This window comes from Rhinopithecus roxellana, chromosome 2 (genome assembly GCF_007565055.1).
Source record: "Rhinopithecus roxellana isolate Shanxi Qingling chromosome 2, ASM756505v1, whole genome shotgun sequence".
Taxonomy (NCBI): Eukaryota; Metazoa; Chordata; class Mammalia; order Primates; family Cercopithecidae; genus Rhinopithecus; species Rhinopithecus roxellana.
Window position 1 is genome coordinate 181769092 of NC_044550.1, and position 25023 is coordinate 181794114.

The 25023-nt window shown below is 35.2% G+C and overlaps 1 protein-coding gene and 1 pseudogene across 2 annotated transcripts in view; both read left to right on the top strand.

Moving 5' to 3' along the window:
* Positions 1-11932, top strand: part of YTHDC1 (YTH domain containing 1) — a 38144-nt gene extending 26212 nt beyond the window's left edge. The window contains exons 10-17 of one of the 2 annotated variants that reach the window (XM_010365554.2): positions 841-925; positions 2450-2616; positions 5144-5226; positions 6409-6445; positions 6518-6581; positions 6690-6752; positions 8805-8939; positions 10930-11932. In XM_010365554.2, the coding sequence (XP_010363856.1) occupies positions 841-925; positions 2450-2616; positions 5144-5226; positions 6409-6445; positions 6518-6581; positions 6690-6752; positions 8805-8939; positions 10930-11154 (859 nt within the window). In that variant the 3' untranslated portion in view covers positions 11155-11932. The remainder of the gene's footprint in view (positions 1-840; positions 926-2449; positions 2617-5143; positions 5227-6408; positions 6446-6517; positions 6582-6689; positions 6753-8804; positions 8940-10929) is intronic. The other variant, XM_010365555.2, reaches the window with a different exon arrangement.
* Positions 11933-14057: 2125 nt separating this feature from the next.
* On the top strand, positions 14058-20504 carry LOC104664123 (annotated as a pseudogene).
* Positions 20505-25023: the final 4519 nt, after the last annotated feature.

Consider the following 25023-nt stretch of genomic DNA (forward strand, 5'->3'; position numbering starts at 1 on the left):
TGCACAGACATAAAACCTTAAATACTGTTAATTTACAATTATATCTTGACAGCTAACAACTGTTGATTTTGTGTCATCTTTGTATTCATGTGACATTGTGTTAGGTTGACAAAGCACTATAAAAATACAGGGTATCTTTTTAAGTTTGGTGAGACCATTTTGTCCTATGGCTCAGAGATCTTAAAACCAGGTTTTTAATATTTAAATTACGTAGATACTGCCTTTGAGTTTCAGTAAAGGGCATAATTAATATAAATATATGCATTTATAAATAATTTATTGCACAACTCAAGCCATTCTATGGGTGGTGAAGAATATTGCCATATTCAGTGAGGTAGGTAGTACACTTGAACAGGGAAAGCAGCCTCCAACTGAGAATAGGGGACACTTCTATTTTCATTTGGTTTTAACAGCTGGGTTAAGGTCCAGCTTCTTTTTGGTCAGTTTTAAGTGTTTTGAGGTTGTAGAGGAAAGGGATATGCTGAATATTTTGTGTCATTTCATTTGCAAACTGCATAAAACAACTGTAAAGTAGATGGTGATATTCTTTTTTATCAAAGGAATAGATTCAGGCTCAGAGAAGAGAGCAAGCTGGGGTTTAAGCCCCGAGTTATCTTGGTTCTCAAGCCCTTGCTCTTAAGTTCTTTTTAGAAAACTGGAGAATATGGAAAAAGTCTCTGAAGAGGCTTTCTGTAGGGAATAAACTCAACCACTGTAAGTGATTTTTAAAATTTTAGTCATATTTAAGTTACAATTAATACAGGAATTCACTGCTAAAAGTAGTATAAGGTCCTTAAAGGATTCTGCAGAAGAATGTAATTGATATTACTTTGTGTTTAGGCGTGAATTACCCTTCACTAAGTCGGCTCATCTCACCAATCCTTGGAATGAACATAAACCAGTAAAGATCGGACGTGATGGACAGGTTTGTGGTTTTAATTGATTCTTTAAGAAGTACATTTAATCAACCCTTTTAGAGATCTTTATTGATGTATTTGTTTTAACCATCTGAGATCATGTGAGAATTTGAAAAAATAGTCTTACCTGAAGTTTATAATAACTGATTAAGACTAATAAGACGTCCATTAATGTTGAAATATAGGCAGCTTTGTATGGTACTTTCTTTTGATATAATTGAAGGAAATACTTCTTTTTTTTTTTTGAAACGGAGTCTTGCTCTGTCGCCCAGGCTGGAGTGCAGTGGCCGGATCTCAGCTCACTACAAGCTCCGCCTCCCAGGTTTACGCCATTCTCCTGCCTCAGCGTCCCGAGTAGCTGGAACTACAGGCGCCCGCCACCTTGCCTAGCTAGTTTTTTTTTTTTGTATTTTTTAGTAGAGATGGGGTTTCACCGTGTTAGCCAGGATGGTCTCGATCTCCTGACCTCGTGATCCGCCCGTCTCAGCCTCCCAAAGTGCTTAGATTACAGGCTTGAGCCACCGCGCCCGGCCTGAAGGAAATATTTCTAAAGAGAATTTGCCAGATTAAAAAAAATTTTTAACTATATTATCACTGTTTAACAGATTCTTCAGTTTCTGTAATACATTTTAGAATTGCCATTTAGTGTGTGTGCTAAAGTTTTCTGAGTAGAAAGCAGCTTTCTGAAAAGATTAAATATGTGTACTCAGGTTTTCAAGTCTACAAATGGAATTGAAAATGTGGAGTAATTGAAAACCAAAACCTTTGACCCTTGCAATTGTCACATGTAATTCTGAACCAGGAGTTTTGTTTTATTTTATTTTTTAATTTTAATTTTAATTTTTTTGGAAACTGGATTATGAGAGTGGCAAATTTTTGTATTTTTGGGTAAGACGGGTTTCACCATTTTGCGAGGCTGGTCTCAAACTCCTGGCCTCAAGCCATCCGCCTGCCTGGGCCTTCCAAAGTGCTGGAATTACAGGCATGAGCCACTGTGCCTGGCCACACAAAAGCAATATGACATTTTATTGCTCATAAGTAAAAATGTTTTCACTTTTTCAATTACAAATAACTGAAAATGATTTAATTTTAAAGAGCCCATAGATTGGTCTGCCTTTGTGGTAAATCTAATGTATTTCAGTGCACTTAGTAGATCATAATTATCAAAGTTGTTGGTACACACACTAACGTGTTTTTTCTCCATTGTATTAAATGACTTTGTCCTGGTATTTTTGTATTTTGCACAAAGAAATAGTCCCTTCTTTTCAGAGGGTGATTGTCACAGAATTTTAAGCAACTGCATTTGTGTATTTAATTTTGGTGATTCTACACTTTCAGTTTTTACCCTTTATATAAATACACAAAACACTTTTGAAATGTTTCATAAATCTGGAAATCTTATTGGAATCGCACATGATCATCAACTTGGGAACAAAACCTCCAAGTCAGTTTTTGTTCTGGTACATCAGGAAAGTGCAAGTCTGTTGAAAGGGTCTGTTTTTGTTTTATAAATTACTGCTTTCCTATTCTAGGAAATTGAACTTGAATGTGGAACCCAGCTTTGTCTTCTGTTTCCCCCCGATGAAAGTATTGACTTGTATCAGGTCATTCATAAAATGCGTCACAAGAGAAGAATGCATTCTCAGCCCAGATCACGAGGACGTCCATCCCGTCGAGAACCAGTCCGGGATGTGGGAAGGTTAGAAACGTTCTTTGGACTGATAATAGGCACATGTATCAGAATAACATGATGGAGGAATATGATTCGTCAAAAGTTTGTCCTGCGGTAAAGAAGAAAGAGAAAATCCTCAAATCAAGCTGCATGGACTAGTTTGTGGCTTCATTGAGGATTTCACATGGTCACCTTGGTCTCAGTCATTTTTCAAGAGGAAAATGGGGATCTTTCCTTATTCTGAAAAAAGTATAACCAGTGATAACCAGTTTAGATTAGATAGTACTCTGATAATACAATGTATACAATTGAAATGAGGTAGGCATTTGTTGCTAAGAACAGGCTAGAAAGGAGGAAGAGGAGGAAGTCTTTATTTGCAAAAATTGTTAATATTTTTTAAAAAGCCTTTTCTTTCAGGTATGTCTCTGGATAAGCCTTATCAGATATGGGACTTTTATAAAGGATCACTAATATTTTTTCAGAAGATGACGCCTCATTTAGAGGATAAAATATTTTAAGTTATTTTGATACTCAAGAGGAGCATTATTGGGACTATTTCAGATTTTATCACCGTGATGTGTTAATCCTATTGCCAAATATTCTCTAACATGTACCCAGTGAATTCACACATCTTGCTGAGCTTCTGAAAACAATAGGTTCTTTCCAAAGGGGATCAAGTGGCCCTGGGAGACCCGGCAACAAACCAAAAAGAAGGGCTGTTGCTGTGTCTGTTTACAACTTTTCCAGATGCTGGCAGTACCTGTGGACTTAAAGTGTTTTTTAGAGGATCGCCATGGTTATTGATCACTACTTTATGAACTAAACAGCATTTTCCAGAAAAAGGGGGTTTAACTTGTTACAGAATTGGAGAAGTCTTTGCAAAGGACTGATTTAAGCCCTTCTACCCAACACCTTCCCCTGTGTAGATTTGCATACAGCTAAATCTAAAATATTCTGCTAAAGACTATTGGATGTATGGTTGATGGGATGAAACCTTTGGTTAAATTTCCTTTTGGTGGAAACATCCTGTGGTAGGTACAGATAATCCAACAAGAGTCCCCATTTCTTTGAGCTTAAAAAGGACACTGTCGAGTAGGTAGGAGGAAACCTGGCAGAGCCCCTTATTTTTGGCCTAAAAGGACTGAGCACCAAGATGTCTTTTGAAGTTTTAAACTAAGAGGTTTCCAGTGCAATACAGTATATACAAGTGAAGTTTTTACCTCAGTTTTGCAATGGACTGCAAACTATACTTATTACACCACTACACCTTCTCTCAAGCCTGCCAGGGCCTCCATTTATGTATGTGGCTTACAGCTTAAAGTCAGTAGTTGGACTACTATATGAACTGTTACTATCATGTTTTATACCGGTCGTAAATGCACTCCCCAAACTACAGGAAAGCGGTATGTTTATTTTTTAAACCAGCTTTTAATTTTCTTAGTATTATTTATTGTAGATGCAACTGTTTTTATTCTGTTGGGGGGGCTTGGGATTATTGCACTTAACTTTGCAGTTTGAATGAACTGTGTTGAAAAAGTTAATGAAAGTAGTTGGTATTCAGACAAATAGCTGAAAACTAGTGAATGCCAGGTTGTTATCAAGTTTTTATTTGACATTAAGGGTAAAAAGATTTATTTTCTAAATATTTTGGACTTTTTTTTTGTTTAACTTTTATTAGCTGCAAAGTAAATTGAAGTGTATTTAATGATGTGTTAAGTAAACCCAATTTATGAAAGACAGTAGAGAACAGCCCTTTGTAGTCAGTAAAATTTCACCTTCTAAAGAATATATTTTGAACTAGTTTTATGAACTCTGTTAAAATTCTGACCCATTACTTGCCAATTTATAAAAGCCAGTTTTATTTCAAGGCATTGTCTCTGGAAAAAAAAATTCCCTTAATTCTTAAATGTCATTAAATGTAGAAAGAAAAACTAAATGTTATTAAGGAATATTAAGAAATTAGTTTTTTAAACTATTAAGATTTTAAAAACTTTCCTGTAAAGTTGCTTTTAATAAGTATCAAATTTTCTGTATGATCATGTAAAAACCATAATTTTGTGCAAAGCAGAGGAAAAATAAATTCTTAATTTTGTTTAGACTTAACCTAAAATGACATAAGTTTTAAATATATAGATTTTAGAGTTACATATTGTACAATGATGATAGGTTTTTCTAATTTTTATTTTTCAACTGAATGGAGACTTTATTTGGGAAAATGTTTTAATTGTTAAACTGGTATTTAGTTTGAGAATGGCTCTGTTTACTTTTGTTTAGACTACTAAAATGTGATTTACATGTTTTGATTGGATTAGTCTGCAATTTTCTCATCATAGCATGAGATGGCAGAGAATATCTACTTCCAGCAGTACATTTAAGGTTTGGTTTATAGGAATTAATTTGAGAATCAAAATGCAGGAATTTTAAAACTAAAAATTAATATGTTAAAGTAAATAATGGGTTATGTTTTGTACTTATCTCTGTCAGAAACTCTTACTTTACTATTTGTTCTCCCAGCAGTTTTTGGTTTAATTTCTAATGTGTCTAATTTGTGTAGGCGTCGACCAGAAGATTATGATATTCATAACAGCAGAAAGAAACCAAGGATTGACTATCCCCCTGAGTTTCACCAGAGACCAGGTTAATATTTTATAATCCTGCAGATATTTGATTTCAAATTATTGGAAAAAAAAATTAAAAAATTAAAAACAACCCTCACAATCCTGCAGTTTTAAAAGTGAAAAAAATTCAGGACCTGACTATTTAAATCTTGGGAAATTTTAGTAGTTCTCATTAGTGTAATTCTTCCTTTTTTGTCCAGTCTATTCCAGTGTAACTCATCATATCCTATTACCTGAAATTGCCAATTTTGCAAAAATGGAAACTTACCTGCACATGTGTTTAAGATTAAATGTAGTTATGAAAAGCAATTACCTTATATTCTATCAGGCTTTTTAATAAAAATCTTTATGTCTTTGGAGAGGAATGGGAAATATTTGGTACGTAATCTCTAAATGTAGCTTTTCAATTAATCTATCCCTTACTGGAGTTTGAGATAGCAAACTATATTCAAGAAGGGATATCATGTATTTAGAACAGAGTCAGTGATACACTTGTGAAACTTAGGCAGTTAGGAGATTGATGTTGGTGATCGTTATAGCACTATTATGGAACAGGTGGCTTGATTAGCCTCATTCTTCCAAAATAGGATATCCTGTTGTAGAAAGTGAAAATAGTTTTTCCCCAGTAACATGACCACTCATATATTTCTACATTTTAATTTGTTGGGTCCTTACTAAAAGAAGCAGGGGAAGGAATATTTTTCTAATCACCATCGATTTTTCATTTTCAGTGTATACATCTTCATTTTTGCAACTTTTGCAATTTTTTTCCCTCCCCCTTAAGTTAACATTTTAAAAAGCTTATCTGGTTTACTTGGTAAGGCCTACATATACCCAAGGTGGAAAGTAAACATTTAAGGAAGTCCTGTCATACTGTGCTCAAGGTAGTTCCTCTGCCCTTACCTTCTCTGTGATGCAGAATGAAGAAATTTTCTGATTAGCAAGATTTGGACTGTGAACGTAGAAGATACGTATATGAAAGCTTCTCTAGCAGTTTACAATTCTGTGATATAATTAGTTATTTCCTAGATTATCATGTAATCTGAGAAGAAAATTTGAAAATGGGATAATACAATAGTAGCATCACTTAAAGTACATATTTCATGGAAAGAATTGAAACGAGTGGTAAGGAAGGTTTAATTATAATGCCATAATAGAAAAATATAAATTTGATTTACTAAAATGCTTGATGTTTGAACAGGGTATTTAAAGGATCCACGATACCAGGAAGTAGACAGGTAAGTCGGGTTCACTCTTGCCTAGCTTTGAATTACATTCTTGGAACTAGTTTATGAATTACCTGAATTTAGTTTCACAAATCTTATTCCCAACAGACGATTTTCAGGAGTTCGCCGAGATGTGTTTTTAAATGGGGTAAGCATTTCATTTTATCTATTTAATGTAGATAAAATCAGGCTCTGATTTATTTTGCAGTTCTGTGATAATTTTTAATTATATTGACATTATCATCTTTCATTTTAGTCCTACAATGATTATGTGAGGGAATTTCATAACATGGGACCACCACCACCTTGGCAAGGAATGGTTTGTATTATTCTATTTTTATAAGTTACATAACTTCATTTGCCGTTCTAATATTTCAGGTGCTTACTCAGAATATGATTGTTACAGTTGCTCATTAAAGAGACTTAAACTGGCTGGGCGCCGTGGCTCACACCTGCAGTCCTAGCACTTTGGGAGGCTGAGGCGGGCAGATGACCTGAGGTCAAGAGTTCGAGACCAGCCTGGCCAACACGGTGAAACCTCGTCTCTACTAAAAATACAAAAACTATTAGCTGGGTGTGGTGGCGCATGCCCATAGTCCCAGCTATTCAGGGAGGCTGAGGCAGGAGAATTGCTTGCAATCCAGGAGGCAGAGGTTATAGTGAGCCGAGATAGCGCCACTGCACTCCAGCCTGGGCAACAGAGGGAGACTCCATCTCAAAAAGACTTAAAATACAGATTTTTGGTGATAAATAATTGTATACTGTCTTTCAAGCTAAAGACCAAAAGCTCATTTGTGTTAATAGTACAGGTTTCAGAACTGTAATAGCATATTATGGTAGTGATTAGTAGTGCAAAGTCTGCTTGGGTTCAGATGTATTTCTTTTTCTTCCCATCTCTGTGACCTTGGGTAAATTTCTTAATACAACTCTTAGTTTTCCTCATCTGTAAAATTCTATAGTTGGCTTATCAAATGTAATATTTAGTACTTACTCTGTGGAAGGCACTGTGCTTGTTCTGATTATGTCATGGTGAATGAAATTGACATCATGATTGTCCTGGTATAGCTTAACATTTAATGTATTAGTGTCATTCTCATTGTCAAGAAGATAAATTTACAAAGTGCATGTTAAGTTTAGCATAGTGCCTGATCTAATACTCAATAAATTTTCTGTGTAAAATAAGATTAATTAAACCCTGATTATTCCTGCTTTTTAACTATTTCCTTTAAGAAAACTTGTCTTCTTAGAGTATATTTTAAGATATTGAAGATAGCTGGTGCATTAATTTTCAAGAAATAAAAACCTGGAAGTTTAGCTTCTACTGTTTTCTTACATTTTAATTTATCTCTTTATTTTAAATGCTATATGTTATATGGCCTCTTCATCTGACTTTTGTGTCTGTTTAAGGTATACAGTTTTATACTATTGTATGCAGATGATTATGAGACTTTCCCTTTATATTCTGGGAAATTTTAAAAATATATTATCTTGATAGTAACTATGAAAATAATCTTTAATTTACCTTCTATTCGTTTTTAATGGCATTTAAAAGGTAATTTGCTCCTGACCCTCCCCCCCTTTTTTTTTAAAGAGACAGGGTCTCATTTGGTCTCCCAGGCTGGAATGCAGTGGTGTGATCATAGCTCTGTGCAGTCTTGAACTCATAGGCGCGCACAAGTGGTCTTGCTGCCTCAGTTTCCTGAGTAGGTGGGACTACAGCACATGCCACTGTGCCTGGCTAATTTTTTTATAGAGACAGGATCTCACTCTGTTACCCAGGTTAGTCTCCAACTCCTGGCTTAAGGGATTCTTTTCCCTCAGCCTCCCAAAGCATTGGGATATGGGCATGAGCCACCACACCGGGCCTGTTGAAGTTTTTAAGAGTAGATACATACAAAGTGGTTAACCAGTTTACCAGTTGTAGAACTAGGATGCCTGATGCCGTATGTCTGCTTCACCACTTTAACAGTAGTGTGACTATAAGCAGGTTACTTAACTGCTTGTTGCCTCGGTTTTCCCTTTTGTAAACTGGGAACAATAGTATCTATCTCATAAGGTTGTGAGAATTAAATGAGACTAGTAAAGTGCTTAGAACAATGCCTGGCTCACAGTAGGCACCATGTAAGGGTTTTCTATTTCCCTTAGTATTTATATGATAGGAGTAGAAAAGTATAAACATGTTATATCTTAGAAGATGTGTAAATTTTCAACAAACAAAAAGGATATTTTGAAACACCTTAATGCCATCAAAGTAAATGTCTAGTACAGATTCACTTGTTTGGGATTGGCATTTTGGATGAAGGTTTCTAAGAATGGCTTGTTTACAAGGGTATTTGGTAGATTCTTAATGGGAATGATTTTCCTTTTTTAGCCCCCTTACCCAGGAATGGAACAACCTCCACACCATCCTTACTATCAGCACCATGCTCCACCTCCTCAAGCTCATCCCCCTTACTCAGGACATCATCCAGTACCACATGAAGCAAGATACAGAGATAAACGAGTAGTAAGTGCACAAGGAGGCAAAGGTGTGAGGGAACTACTTAGAATTCTGTAGGTAATTTAAATATGGGGAGACCACAGTATGGTGAATGACAGACCATTGCATATTCTTAAACTGCAGACTATTTTGGAGTAATTCCTAGTTTGTTTTTTATTAAAAATGCCTGATTATGCCCCTTTGGATTATGTAGGTAGAATATATTTCTTTTACTGATCAGATCACAAACTGCTTAAGGCAAACGCCTACAAATAGAACTCCTTTTAGGTAGTACCTAGGCTATGTTCTTTCCATATTGAGACCTTAATTATGCTGTGTAATTAATATTAATAGGTATTTTTCAACTTTTTTTGTATTTTGATTCAATTTTTATAGGATAGATGGTGTATATTAAGTTAGCTGGTAAGCTGTAATCTCATTTAGTCATTTGTTTTTATTTTTACCATATGTTAAAGCTCTTAACTAATGAATTGTTTTACCTCTGGTTATTGTGATGTTAACAAAGAATAACCGGATGTTACCATATGTAGCAGGTATGTCCTTTATTCATTGATTCTGTTAATTATTTGATAAGATTGATGTGAAAGCTTTTTTTGATGGCTTCAAAACAGGACCAATGAAAAAAAGACTCTAGTTTGAGTTGTCTGGGTTTTTAACTAGTGGGGCTGAGTTTATTAAATGCTTTTTTTCCCCCTAATAGTACTTTTATTTTAAAAGTGGAATCTGTCTTCTGGCAGGTGTTGGAAGCATAATTCATATGCATATAAGATTGATAGCCTTAGAAAGGTAGTTTTGTTGTTAAACTAAGTAGGATATGCAAGTTAGAATTTTTTTTTCCACTCCCTACTTACGGTGATGAGTGTGTATGGGGCCAAATAAAGATACTTTTGTTTTCCAGCTTAAGATGACAAGTGGGCCTATTTGTGAGAATCAGAGTAGCTTTCTGGCCTTTGAGACATTTTTATGTGTTGTCAGTAATTTCCTTATCCTCATAAAGATAGTAATTTTCTCTAAATCAAGTCATATGACCTTTAACGTGTAAAATAATTTGAGGGTACTAGTTAACTAATTCACAAACTTTTAATTAGTAGTTTATTTTCAGTTAGGCATACAAGAAAGAAATACACAGTCTGTCTATATGAAATCTTAGTTGACTAGATGGGTTATGGTGTCTTAAAAATTCTCTTAACTGATCACATGGCTTTTAAAATAGGAAGTCTAAGATTTTTGTTTGTTTGTTTGTTTTCCTGAACTGTATTTATCCTTTTTAACAAGTTCTATTTTATGGATCTTTATGTAGTGATGTTTTGGTTAGTATACATATTCTCTGCTTATATAATCACATATATAAAAGGTAATGTAGGATTGTGTTTTCGAATCCTATTTCGGCTAAATTTTGAGAAAACACCAAAATCAGTAAGACGAGCTGAGAACTAAGAGTAGAAAGTTTAAAGTAGAGCAGAGGCCAAGTTTAGGAGCAGCCACAACTTTTCTTGCACATCACTTAGTTGTAACAATTTAGTTTGAAAGAAAATCTGGAACATAATACTCTGTTTGTAAAATTGAAGTTGGTAGAATTGAAGGAAAAATGTCGAGCTAGCCTGTGCCAGAAAAACATTGATGACATTTAGCATAATTGGCAGTATATATGGATAATAGTTGAAGGTCATCACTAGTTAATTTCTTTGGCCTAAATCTTATTGAAAGGATCCGATGAAAAAGTCATTAAAGTTAAGTAGAAAACTGCATTTGAGTAATCTGTTGTAGATGTCTAATGAGACATCATCCTTTTTCTAAACCATGTCAGCATATTAACCTTCTGTGGATTAATTTATTATTGCATTTCTTTAGATTGTTCTCTCCACCAATTATAATATAGAGACTTTTTTCTTTTTTTGTATTTTAAAATTGTTTATATAATTTTTTTTTCAAATCAGGGATCCAGTTACACTATTTGCATTTTTGACGTACCTAACACATTTCTTCCCTTTTCTAGCATGATTATGATATGAGGGTGGATGATTTCCTTCGTCGCACACAAGCTGTTGTCAGTGGCCGGAGAAGTAGACCCCGTGAAAGAGATCGGGAACGAGAGCGAGACCGCCCTAGAGATAACAGACGAGACAGAGAGCGAGATAGAGGACGTGATAGAGAAAGAGAAAGAGAGCGATTATGTGATCGAGACAGAGACCGAGGGGAGAGAGGTCGATATAGAAGATAATGGGCTTTTGGAAGCACTGATTGTTTAAAGATACAAAAAATCTTGTATTTTTTTTTTGTGTGTGTTTACAAGTAGTAAATTTATTTTCAGCTGTCTACCTATAAAGTTCATTGTGTAGAAGGATTTATTATGACCCCCTTTGTTCCAAGCATGCAGTATCATAAGAACTGGAAAAACTCAAATCCGCCAAAAATCCACAGTTGACAGTTGAATTGACACTTTTATTGGGGCAGAATGGAACAGTCCAAGAATGTAGATATTGATTCTTTCTCCATAAATGTTCTTATAGTGTGTTCATCCTAGAGTTATTTTTCTGTTTGTTTTTTTCTTTTTGGATCTTGATTGATAACTGCCATGATATTTTGCTTTGATGTGTTTCTACATGTAGTTGCACACGGTTCAGTAAAAATAATGCTGCTATCAAGTATGCAAATGTTGAAGTATGATGGTTTGACTGTATGGCAGTGTTGTAGCAGCCTCTTGTTTTTTTCCCCATTGCCTCTTTTTTAAAAAACTTATAAAGTCACTTTTTATTTTTCCTCAGTCTTCAATGATGAGAGCAATATTAAGAAGACATTGCTATCTAATTTTTAATCTTTTTAAATGAAAAATTCCTATGTTCAGTAGCGTGGTTGATGCTATTGTTTAGCCTTCCCCTCCAAATTGTATTCATTGGCTTGGAATGTTCACAACTTGCGTGCGTGGCAGCGGAAGACGATTCCCATATTCTACATTGCTACTGTTTTGTATAAAATAAATTGGTAAAGATTGATGGTTATCTTTTGTATTTTTTTATCCAGTTACTAGTTTGTTTTATTATGCAATAATAGACATAAAAATGCTTTTTGTTTAGGAATTTTAGGAACCCCATTTGCCTTTTTTGAGGCACATTTTAGCAGAAATGATTGACCTAGGCCTGTTGTATTAAAAACTTCCTTCTATTTCTAACATAAGATACCAGAGTTATGTTAATAGTTTGGTTAAGTATTTACACACCTGATAATATTTTTGAGTCTACTCAGATCACAGAATCGTTTATTTAGTTTTTCTATTTGTTGTTTTAGTCTTCTGTAAGTGAACTACTTTGTACGTGCTTTCTACTTTACTTCATAAATAGACTTTTAACCCTCTTATATTCTGTATTTTAAGTTAACTGTCCAGCTCTCCCAGTGGTAACCAGCTTCAACACAGAAATGGAGCCGCTCAAGAAAACAATCTATGAAATAATTTTTTGAATCTTAATTTGAGTTATACCTGGAGTTTTGGCGTTTGGAATTTGGCCTTTATAAACATTAGGAATATTTGAATGTTTGACTAATTTTTTTATAGTATCAGATTTGCACTGTTTTATATTTATATTGACCTGAAAAGAACACAGGCACTTTACTCTTAAAGGATATTTAAAACTATAGTTTTACTGCATTCATATTCATACCAGCATGTAGTATCTTCCCTGCATTCACACTAGTTTTATTTACAGTGACAAAACTAAAGCCTAAGGATTTGTTTTAAATCTGCATTGTGGTAGCGAGGAAAAAATACTTTAAAGGAAACCTGTGTTCTAGTTTTGTCATTGTCTTTAATTAAACCTGTTGGTGATATACATTAAGTCACTTCATTGGCATTTTGTTTGTGTTCATCAGTAAGCTAGTCAGGATGATATCTACAGTTTTTTAAGAATTTCTGTAACCAGTTACACAAAACTGGTAGGTAATATTAAAGGTATTTTCCTGAAATAATAGTAATAAATACTGAGCACTTTGTATGCAATAGACAGTTTGTGCTTTTATATACAGACTCATTTAAATGGGCTCAAGAGAGGCTAGTAAACTTGCCCAAGATCAGAAAGGTAGTAATTGATGGGCCAAGATTTTATACATGTTTTTATTTGGTGTTTCTAAAGCCACCTCATCACTTTTGAAAAAATAGCATATAAATTAATATGCGTCATTGAGATGGAGTCTCTCGCCAAGGCTAGAGGGCAGTGGCACGATCTCGGCTCACTGCAACCTCCGCCTCCCAGGTTCAAGCAATTCTCCTGCCTCAGACTCCCAAATGGTTGAGACTACAGGCGCTCACCACCACACCTGGCTATTTTTGTAATTTTAGTAGAGACAGAGTTCCACCATGTTGGCCAGGCTCGACTCGAACTCAACCTCAAGTGACCCACCCACCTCAACCTCCCAAAGTGTTGAGATTACAGGTGTGAGCCACTGCACCTGGCCTGAGATTTTTAAACATTAAGTTTCCTTCAGGCTTAATTTGCAGCAGAAGATTTTTCTAAAGTGCCATCCAATTAGGTGTTAAGTTATGCTTTGTATGTTGAGTGTTAAAGAGCTTAGTATTGAGTCAATCTATTTTAAAAAGCCATCAAGTTTTTACCAAGTATCTGGTGTTACTCTAACAGTTATGTTGGCTCATGTAATCATCACTGTTATCCTTTCCTGATTTTTTTTTTAAATAAACTTACAGGAACATTGTATAAAAAATGGAAGATACAGGAGAGTATATAAAAATCAGAATTTTTTTAATAATCATACACATTTATGACAGCTTTTGTCACCATGGGAGACATGGTTTCTTTCATGTACTATACAGTGCTGTGATTCTAAAAATCTCCATTAGTATGATGTATTCAGGTGAAAAACAGAAAATTCAGTCATTCAGAGTTTAGAAATCCAGTCAAGGATTTTATTAGCTGGAGTAATAGTTGAAAGGAGTAACGATTCAAGCATGTAATTTTTGGATTTCATTCCCCCATAATGGCTTTTTATCAAGCACGGTCTAATTTTTTAGAAAATGGCCGTTATCTCCAAGCTTCCGTTATCTATGTAGTTTCAGTGGCAGGAGAGACCGTTTTCCTCCCAGTGTCCATGTCAATTCCCGCGAAGGACTGAACAGCCATGTTGGTTCTGGAGCAAGCCGTAAACCAATCTGTATTTCCAGGGAAATGGGGTCCTTTGACTCCCAGCATGGGAAGCAAGAGAGGCAAATGATATGGTCACCTCTGTGAGGATTACATCAGGAAGGAGTTTCCAAAACACATGGACAGAGAAAATGTAGCAGATGTCCATTAAATCAGGATCTCATACAAGTTGTAACACCTGAATGTTCTCACTTTTCAGAGTATTGGCCTCTTGCCCGTAGATATCTCTACAGTATTCTGCTGTAGAATGCTGTGGTCTTTCTGAAGGTCACATCCTGTCTTGTTATAATGTTAAACATTGAGTCCTCAGGCATGTCAGGGGTATGGAATTGAAAGGAAGAAGGAACTGTTGCCAGCACTTAACTGACCAAGCTAGAGTTCCCTGACCCAATGTAAAGGTGACTGTGACACACATGGATAATTTTATCCTGATGTTTTAAGATTTTGTTACTTGGATAGGAAACATTCCAAATGCAGTTTGAAACATACTAACATTGAAGCACATAGAAAAGAACTAGCTCAAGTTTAGTCCCCAAGTTCCTTATAGTAGGAATAGGAATCCTTAGAGTATAAGCAATCCATGCATAGTATTCTGTTATCTATCATGTGGATCATTTAATCTCTAATTTTTTGGGGTGGGGATTCTCTTGTGTCTAAATCTTACACTTTTTCTTTCCTTTTCAGTTTCTTCCGTGTCAAATATAGATTATTGACTATTAAATACTAATCAATATATTAAATACTAATATCTTAAATACTATTGACTGTCTTAAACATAGACTCTTGACTTAAATATTTTCACTTGTAACCCTCATACTAGAGATTTGAAAGATAGTAAAAAAATAATAGCTCTGAAAATGCTAAGGAATATACAACATAAAAAAATGTCAGGCTGGGTGCAGTGGCTCACGCCTGTAATCCCAACACTTTGAGAGGCTGAGGTGAGTGGATCACCTGAGGTCAGGCATTCAAGACCAGCCTGGCCAACATGGTGACACCACTCCTCTACTAAAAATACAAAAATTAACGAGGCATGGTGGTGCATGCCTGTAATCCCACCTACTCGTGAGGCTGAGGCAGGAAAATAGCTTGAATCCAGGAGGCAGATGTTGCAGTGAGCCAAAATTGTGCCATTGCCCTCCAGCCTGGGCGACAAAGAGTCGTCTTAAAAAAAAAAAAGTTACGGCAACAAAAATATGCATTGGGAAGAGTAGAAATCTGGAATAATTCTATATGATCTGTGTTGTTGCTAGCTTAAAATAGTGTATTACAACTATAACATGTTTTATGTAAGCCCATGGTAACCACAAAGCAAAAAATTACAGCAGATAACGATAAAGGACAAAGCTTATTAGCACTACAGAAAATTACCATATCACAAAGGTAAACGAGAGGAAGAAATGAACAAAGAATCTACAAAACAAGAAAACAATTTTAAAATGGCAAAATAAGTCCTTACCTATCAGTAATAACCTTGACTGTAAATGAATTCAATTATCCAATAAACAGAGTGATTGAATGGATTAAAAAACAATATAACTATGGGCTGCCTAAAAGACCCACTTCAGCTTCCAGAACACACAAAAGTTGAAAGTAGAATGGAAAAATACATTCCGTACAAATAGTAACCAAAAGAGAGCAGGTGTGGCATAATATACAATAGATAAAAGAAACTTCAAGGTAAAAACTGTTACAAAAACAAAGATGGTCATTAATGATAAAGTGGCCAATTCATCAAGATGACATAAGAATTGTATATGCACCCAACAACAGAGCACCTAAATAGATACTGGCCAGGCGCGAAGGCTCATTCCTGTAATCTCAACACTTTGGGAGGCCGAGGCGGGCAGATCACCTGAGGTGAGGAGTTCGAGACCAGCCTGACCAACATGGCAAAACCCCATCTCTACTAAAAACACAAAAATTAGCTGGGCGTGGTGGTGGGCACCTATAACTACTCAGGAGGCTAAGACAGGAGAATCTCTTAAATAACCCGGGAGGCGGAGGTTGCAGTGAGCTGAGATCACACCATTGCACTCCAGCCTGGGCAACAGTGAGACTCCATCTCAAAATAATTTAATGTACGTGAAGAAAAAAAATAGCAATACTATAATACTCGGTGATCTTAGTACCCTGCATTAAACACTGAATAGCTCAACTAAACGGAAAATTAAGCAAATACTGGATTTGAAGTGCAGTCTACACCAAATGAACCTAATAGACATATAGAACTTACAATCCAAGAGCAGCAGAGTATACATTTCCAGTGCACATACCACATTTTACCTCAAAAAGCTAGAAAAAGAACTAAAGCCAAAGTTAGCAAAAGGAGGAAAATAATACAAATCAGTAAAATAGAGAACAGAAACAACACAGAAAAAATAAAAGCCAAAAAGTAATCTTTGAAAAAATAAGATCAGCAAAACACTAGCTAGACTATGACAAAAAGAGGGCAGACTCAACTAAATAAAACATGAATATGGAGACATTACACCAGATGCCTCAGAAGTAAAGTATTATGAGGGCCTATTATAAGTATATGCAACAGGCCAGACGTGGTGGCGGGCGCCTGTAGTCCCAGCTCCTTGGGAGGCTGAGGCGGGAGAATGGTGTGAACCCGGGAGGTGGAGCTTGCAGTGAGCCGAGATCGTGCCACTCCAGCCTGGGGACAGAGGGAGACTCTGTCTCAAAATAAATAAAATAAATAAATAATAAATGCAACAAATTGGATAATCTAGAAAAAAATGATAAATTCCTAGAAAAATATAACCTACCAAGAAGGAGTTAGGAAGAAGTAGAAAACTTGAACCAATCCTTAACAAATCAGTTGGAGAAGTCATTAAAACCCTTCCAACCAAGAATAGCCCAGGACCAGAAGGTTTCATGGCCAAATTATACCAAATGTTCAAAAAAGAATTTTTATCGATACTTCTTAAACTGTCAAAAAATAGAAATAGAGAAGATACTTCCAAACATTTTATGGCATCAGAATCCCCTTCATATCCAAGGCAGACAAAGACACTGTAAGAAAAGATAGCTATAGGACAATATTTCTAATGAATATTTATACAAAATTCTTTAATAAAATATTAGCAAACAACTAAACCACACATCAAAAAGAACGTACATCATGAGCAAGTGAGGTTTAACCCTGGCATGCAGGACTGGTTTATCATATACAAACCAATGTGACACATGAATTATCAGAAGGAAAGTTTAAAAACCGCATGTTCCTTTCAAATGATGCAGGAAAAGAAGTTAACAAAGTTCTGCATCTTTCTCAATAAAGACTTTCAGGTATAGAAGTAAAGTTTCTCAAAATAATAAAAGTCATTTATAAAAAACACACACAGATAATATATCAGTGGAGAATGGCTGAAAGTTTTTCCAGTAAGATCTGGTATAAGGTGAGGATTCTCACTCTAATCACTTCTATTAAACATTGTACTTGAAATATTAGCAAGAGCAATTAAATAAGTGAAAAAAATAAAAGACATCTAAATCAGAGGTAAAACTATCCCTATTTGCAGATGATATGATCCTATACGTTGAAAATGCTTAAAGATGCTTAAAAAACACTGTTGGAGTAAATCAGAAAACTTGCGACATATATGGTCAACTAAATTTTGAGCAGGGCACCAAGTGGACACAAAGGGGAAAATATAGTCTCCAATAAACAGTGCTGGGAAAACTGTATTTCCACCTGCAAAAGAATGAAAATGAACTCTTATCTCACACTATACATGTGAGATACACAACAAAAATCAACTCAAAATGAATAAAACATCTAAATGTAAGACCTGAAGCCATAAAACTCCTAGAGGAAAACATAAGGGAAAATCTCTTCAACATTGGCGTTGGCAGTGATTTTTTGGATATCATACTAATAGTTCAGATTACAAAAGCAAAATATATAAATGGGATTACATCAAATTAAAATGCTTCTTCACAGCAAAGGAAACAATCAACAAAATAAAAACGCAGCCTACAGACTGGGAAAAATATTTGCAAATTACATATCTGATAAGGGATTAATACTCCAAATTTGTAAAGAACTCTTACAAATCAATACCAAAAAAAAACATGAATAACCCTATTAAAAAATGGAGAAAGGACCCAACCAGAAATTTCTCTAAAGGAAACAAAAGTAACCAATAGGCATATTAAAAATTGCTCAACATCACTAATCATCAGGGAAATACAAATGAAACCACTATGAGATATCATCTCATATCCATAAGAATAGCTGTTATCAAAAAGACAAGAAACAAAAAATGCTGGTGAGAGTGTGGAGAAAATAGTGAACCCTAGTTCGCTATTGGTAAGAGTGCAGAATGGTGCAATCATTATGAAAAACAGTACAGAGGTTCCTAAAGAAATTAAAAATAGAATTACCATATGACCCAGCAATCTCTCTTATGGGTATAAAACAAAAAATGAAAATCACCACTTTGTAAAGATAGCTGCACTCCCATGTTCCCAGTTTTCACAATAGCCAAGATATGGAAACAACTTGTGTCCATTGACTGATGAGTAGATTTAAAAATGTGTGTGTGTATATATATATATTTATATATATATATATGTATGTATTTGTATGTGTGTGTGTGTGTAATATTATTCAGCCTTAAAAAGACAGAAATGTTAACATTTGCCACCACATGGATGGACAGAGAGGACTTCATGCTAAGATAAATAAGCCAGAGATAGAAACAAAAATATTGCATCATTTCCTTTACATGTGGAATATATATTTTTAAAAAGATCTCAGATACACAGAGAACAAAACAGTAGTCGCCACCAACAGGGGTGGTGGGCGGTGAGAGGAAATGGGAAGATGTAGGTCAAAGAATACAAATTAGCAAACATGTAGAATGAGCAACTTTAGAGATCTAATGTATAAGATGAGGACTATAGTTAATAAAATTGTATTAAGGACTTTTATTAAGTAGATTGTAGCAGCTCTTGTCACACCAATAATCAACAATATGAGATACTGTATAACAATCTATAACATCAAAAACAAAGAATAAAAGGACAAGCTTCCTGACATCGCTTCAAATCTTGCTTTCTCCAACTTGGTAACAACAGCTAATATTGCTAATGATTGCCATTATACTGCTATTACCTTTCTCTGTGCCTTCCTTCTCCGCCTCCTCTTTTTCCCTCCTTGCCAACATAATCACTTTCCCTTTATAAGCATGAAGAAATCTTTCAAGAATAGGAGTTAATTGGTTAGAAATTCTACCAATCCTACCTCAACCTTTTTACCTTGTGAAAGTTACCGTATATAGCCTAAACAACTTTCAGTCAAAATGAACATTGAGTCTTAACACTTGAATAAGATCTCACTTTTATATTGCTGCCAATAAGAACATAGACAAAAATAATATCTTAGATCATATAGTACATAAAGAATGCTGCCTTTCTGCTTATATCTTAAAAGTATGATATTAAGTTAGAATATGTTGACTCATGTGTTTCTTCATAAGGAATATCATCCTATATGCTGACAGAACTGATACAAGTGGTAGAAATTATTTGGTCTTTATTATACATGCACTGTACATTTTTCTATGCTTCTCTATCAAGCAGTTATGATATAGCAAGACCCATGTTCCCTAAGCGAGCTTTACTGAGGTATACTATAGTCTGGGCATAAGGCAGAAAACTCTTTGATAGGGTAAACCACCATTGTATTCTCTAAGATGTGAAACTTTGGGATCTTAAGTAAGAATAGGTTTAAAAAAGAAATACTAGAATAAAAGAAAGTTTTAAAAAAGTGGAACAAAACTAGAATAAAAGAAAGTAAATCCTGCCAGAGCCACCACGGCCAACGACAGTAACTCAGAGGTCCATGAGGCCAACCAGCCTACACTTGCTCACCTTCAAAGTCTATGCAGCACCAAAAAAGGACTCATCTCCCCAAAATCCCGTGAAGGTTGATGAGCTTTCACTGTACTCATTTCCTGAGGGTCAATCGAAGTGTGTAGAAGAGTCAAGGAGCCAGCTTGAAGAAGGCATCTTACAGTTCCAACGCTATTGTGAGACATACAAATTTGTGTCAGGAAACATACTCCCAAACTAAGCCTAAGATGCAAAGTTTGGTTCAGTGGCGGTTAGACAGCTATGAATATCTCCAAAATGCACCTCTTGGATTTTTTCCAAGACTTGGTGTTATTGGTTTTGCTGGCCTTAATGGACTCTTTTTGGCTAGAGGTTCAAAAATAAGCTAGTGTGTCCACCTAGTTTCACGGGATTAGCTGCCTCCATCTGTTATCCACAACAAGCCATCGTGTTTGCCAAGGTCAGTGGGGAGAGATTATATGACTGGGGTTTACGGGGATATATAGTAACAGAAGATTTGTGGAAGGAGAACTTTTAAAAGCCAGGAAATGTGAAGAATTCACCTGGAACTAAGTAGAAAACTCCATGCTCTACCCATTTTAACCAGTTAAAGGTAAACACTGGAAACTCCATACAATAAATCACTATTTCTACAGAAAAATGGAGGATAAGTCAGTATTGAATGTATTAAAATGGCTTTCTTCTTCAGGAAAAAATATGTATATAATTAAAACCCTAAGTTAAAGAAAGAAAGAAAGTGAATGTTAGTTTTGTCTGCAAATATAGTTGAAGTCGTATACTTATATTGTTGAGGAATGGTTTCTTTTAAGCTAAAATACAAGTGAAAAGCCTCAACCTTTCCAATAAAATTTTAGCATTTCCACTTGTTCATCTGATCCATACACTGACTTTATACCAATCCACGGGATATCCGTTCTCTAGGATTTTGGTTGAGAATGCAATGTTAATCTATTAGAAGACCAGTTTCTATAAAATGAGGAATAATATCTAAAGTGTCTGGCACAAATTAGTTAATAGTATTAGTAATATAAACAAAACAGCAATAATGACAAGAGTCAATATTACTCTGGATCACTATGTACCAGAGATATTTCAAGTGTTTTATTATATTAACTATTTTTTTCCACACACACAACACAATATGAGGTTGGCCTATTATTGTATGAGTAGGCATAGTCATATCTATCAACATTCTTTTTTTTTTTTTTTTTTAAAGACAGGGTCTCCAACTGTTGCCCAGGCTGGGATACAGTGGCATGATTATGACTCACTGCAGCCTTGATCTCGTGGGCTGAAGTGATTTTCCTGCCATAGGCTCCCGTGTAGCTGGGACCACAGGCATGTACCACCATACCCAGCTGACTTTTAAACATTTTTTTTTCTAGAAACAAGGGCTCATGTTTTTGCCCATGACGATCTCAAATTCCTGGGCTCAAGCCTGCCTCCCGTCTCCCCCTCCCAAAGTGCTGGAATTATACATGTAAGCCATTGCGTCTTGCCTCTGTGAACACTCTACTTTTCTGTCACTTGTTGCCTGAATTCTTGCAAGAACATTCTTACAAAAGTTCCCCTTAGAGTGATTCCCCTTTCTATAGTCCTGCCCCTCTACAATCAACCCAGTTACTAAACCTTGAGATTTTTTTAAAAAAAGGAAATCTGATAATATCCTTTTTTTGTTTAACTCTTTTTCACTGTCTTCCGCATGCGCTTAACATATGTTCAAACTCCTATAATTATCTGGCTCTATACTACCTCACCAGCATCATCTGCTTCATTACTCAGCCTCTTCCTACAGAACTAAACTTAGGGTCTCTGGGAGCTGTCCTTACTTTTCTACCTGCTTTTCTTTATGTTTCTTCCTCTCCCTCTCATCCCTTGACCTTTCCCTCCACCTTGTTTAGGGCTCACGTTAATTATTAATGACTCAGAGATACTTTCTGTAATCTCTAAATGCTTCGTTAGCATTGTAGTCTCTCCTTAAGATGACACTTTTCATGCAGTTTTTATTACTTATATTTTATCTTTCACAGTAGAAGATAAGATGTATAGGGTGCAGAAGCCATGTCTACTTCGTTTCTTTGCAAATCTGGCACTTCTGGTATATTTTAGTTACTATATTCTTTAAGTGAATAATTGATTCTTATGTGTTGAATAATAAGACCTTAAGTTAATTGACTGTATTCTCAAAGTCTCCCAGGTATCTCAGGTTATTCTGTAATAGTAACTGAAATTCACATACTTATGATGGTACAGAAAACAAATATACCAGTTTCTAACTGGCAGATCACTTTCCTCACTTTCCATATCTGTCTCACTATGAGACAAACACTCTGAACGAAGAATACAGTCATTCCCCGTGAAAACTGCAAAGCAAACAGAATAAAACATCTAGGAATAGGTTTACCTTAGACAGGGTTTGACAGGTTTGAAGTAGGGTCCTACAACAAATTCAAAATTAGGTAAGAGTGGGCGAGGAAATTCCAAACACCAATAGTTTTGAATGAGCCACATTTCAGCTTTTCCCATGATCTCAGATAATAGTAGTGCATTTTCCTGAAGCGGGGGAGGGGGAAGGCAAAAGAAATAAAATTGTCATGTGAATATGCCAGGTAATTTTCTAAAATCATTTGAAATAGCATAGCCAAAATTATTTATGTTTTGCTAAAGCAAATATAAATGTGCATATTATACATAATTTATATATTTTATAGATGTTGTTCATACATATGTAAATAAAGTGGGTAGACTCTAATGTCACATTAGTATATACAAAATCATGAATGATTATTAAAACAAGTCACTGTAGAATTAAACATAGATTTGTTTTCTCTCTAATATACAAAAGTAACCGTTATAAATTTAAAAACTCTTTGTATTCCACCATCACTTAATCCTACCATAGCCATAGCCATGTTTTTCAAGAATATTCCGTCTAGTTTCTACAATTTAGAAAGCGACATGCAAATGCCATTGGTCCCCGTGGAGATATTTTTAATAGCTCAGCCAGCAGCTCTCCACAGGAACCACTGGCATTTGCATGAATGACATCAGATCTTGATTATTGTAGGTTTGTCAGAAGTTTCTTTTTCAAAACTACATCTTTGAAGAACTCCTCAGTGTAACCAGAATATTCCCAAAGAAGTTCTTGCATTAGTGAAAAATATGTTCAAAATATATGTTTTGGAAGGTCATGTATCCATTTAGTAATATGTTGTGTGAGAAAAACCCTGCAAAATAATCTTTAATTACAGATGTAGAATAAACCTCAAATTTAGTAATGGATGTTATGTTGGGGTAAACAAGAATAGAAGCTAACAATGTTAGAACAGTCACCTCATGACCTCTCTGCGTCAGTTTTCCAGGATTGTCTTTATATTCATCCAATGACCATATTCTGTGGGCCACATCAGCACATTTCCACAACTCCCAGAGCTAGAGTAATAGCTCAGCTGTATCAGTAGAAGAGCTGAAGTCCATTTCATAGCCATCTTGATAAAACACAATGCCTCTTTTTAAATTGTTGTTCCCTCTTCCATTCTTACGTTTTGTTTTTATGCAAGGATAAATTAATCCGGAAGTTAAAATATAACTCTTACCCCTTGAAGTAAATACATTATATAAGTAGTCTGAACATGTCAATGGCAAATAGAAAAACAAAACGTAGACGACCCTGTGTTTACACAAATGTATTTAATGTCTCTTTTATGTTTTTAAGTACTTTCATCCAGCTAAGATCAATGATTTTGCATGAACAAGTCATCGCATTTATGTAATATATTTTAGAATACTACCAAAAGTAGTGGCAATAGAGAGTCTCTTTTGTCTTCAGTCTCCTTGACACAGAACTAGAGATAAAATAATTATATGGATGAATCAGCATCTTTTAGAGTATTTTTATAAAAACACTTTAGTCATGACTTTTGACATATAATTCACATGCTATGCAATTCACCAATCTAATATATGTATATTAGTCTGTTCTCATGCTGCTAGTAAAGACATATCCAAGACTGGGTAGTTTATAAAGGAAAGAGATTTAATTGACTCAGTTCCACGTGGCTGGGGAGGCCTCACAACCATGGCAACAGGCAAGACAGAGAGCTTGTGCAGGGGAACTCCCATTTAGTAAAACCATCATATTTCATGTGACTTATTCACTACCACAAGAACAGTATGGAGGAAACGACCCCCATGATTCAATTAGCTCCACCTGGCCCCACCCTTGAAATGTGAGGATTATTACAATTCAAGGTGAGATTTGGGTGGAGACATAGCCAAACCATATCAGTGTACAATTAAATGTTTCATTGTATATTAACGGACTTGTAAAATCAGAAAATAATTTTAGAACAGGTTCATCTCCCAAAAAGAAGAACTTTACCATTTGCTGTCAGCCCCTACCCTGTGCAATTTCTGCATCTCTAGAGTCCTAGGCAACCACACACTAATCTACTATCTGTCTCTATGGGTTTTCCTTTTCTGGATATTTCATATTAATGAGATCATACAATATGTGGTCTTTTGTGGTTGGCTTTCACTTTTCATAATATTTTAAAGACTCATTCATGTTATTTAAATACCAATATTTCATTCATGTTTATTTCCAAATAACGTGTAGTATGGATATACCACATTTTGTTTATTATTTATCAGTTAATGGACATTTGAGTTTTTTCCAATTTTTGGCTATCATGAATAATGTTATTTATTAATGTTCATGTACAAGTTTTGTGTAGACATATTTTCATTTCTCTTGGGTATATACCTAGAGATGGAATTGCTGGGTCACATATTAGCTTTATGTGTAACTTTTGAAGAATTACTAGACTGTTTTCCAAAGTGGTCATACCATTTTCCAGTCTCATTAGCAATGTATGAGGATTCCAATTCCTCCACATCCTTGACAACACGTGTTATTAATTGTCAAAACAAACAACATTTGTTTACTAGGCTCTTTCCCTATTGAACTGTTTTGGCACTCTTGTCGAATATCAGTTGACCATTAACATATGGTATATTTCAGGATTCTAAAACCTATTCCATCGATCTATACATCTATCTGTAGGCCTATGCCA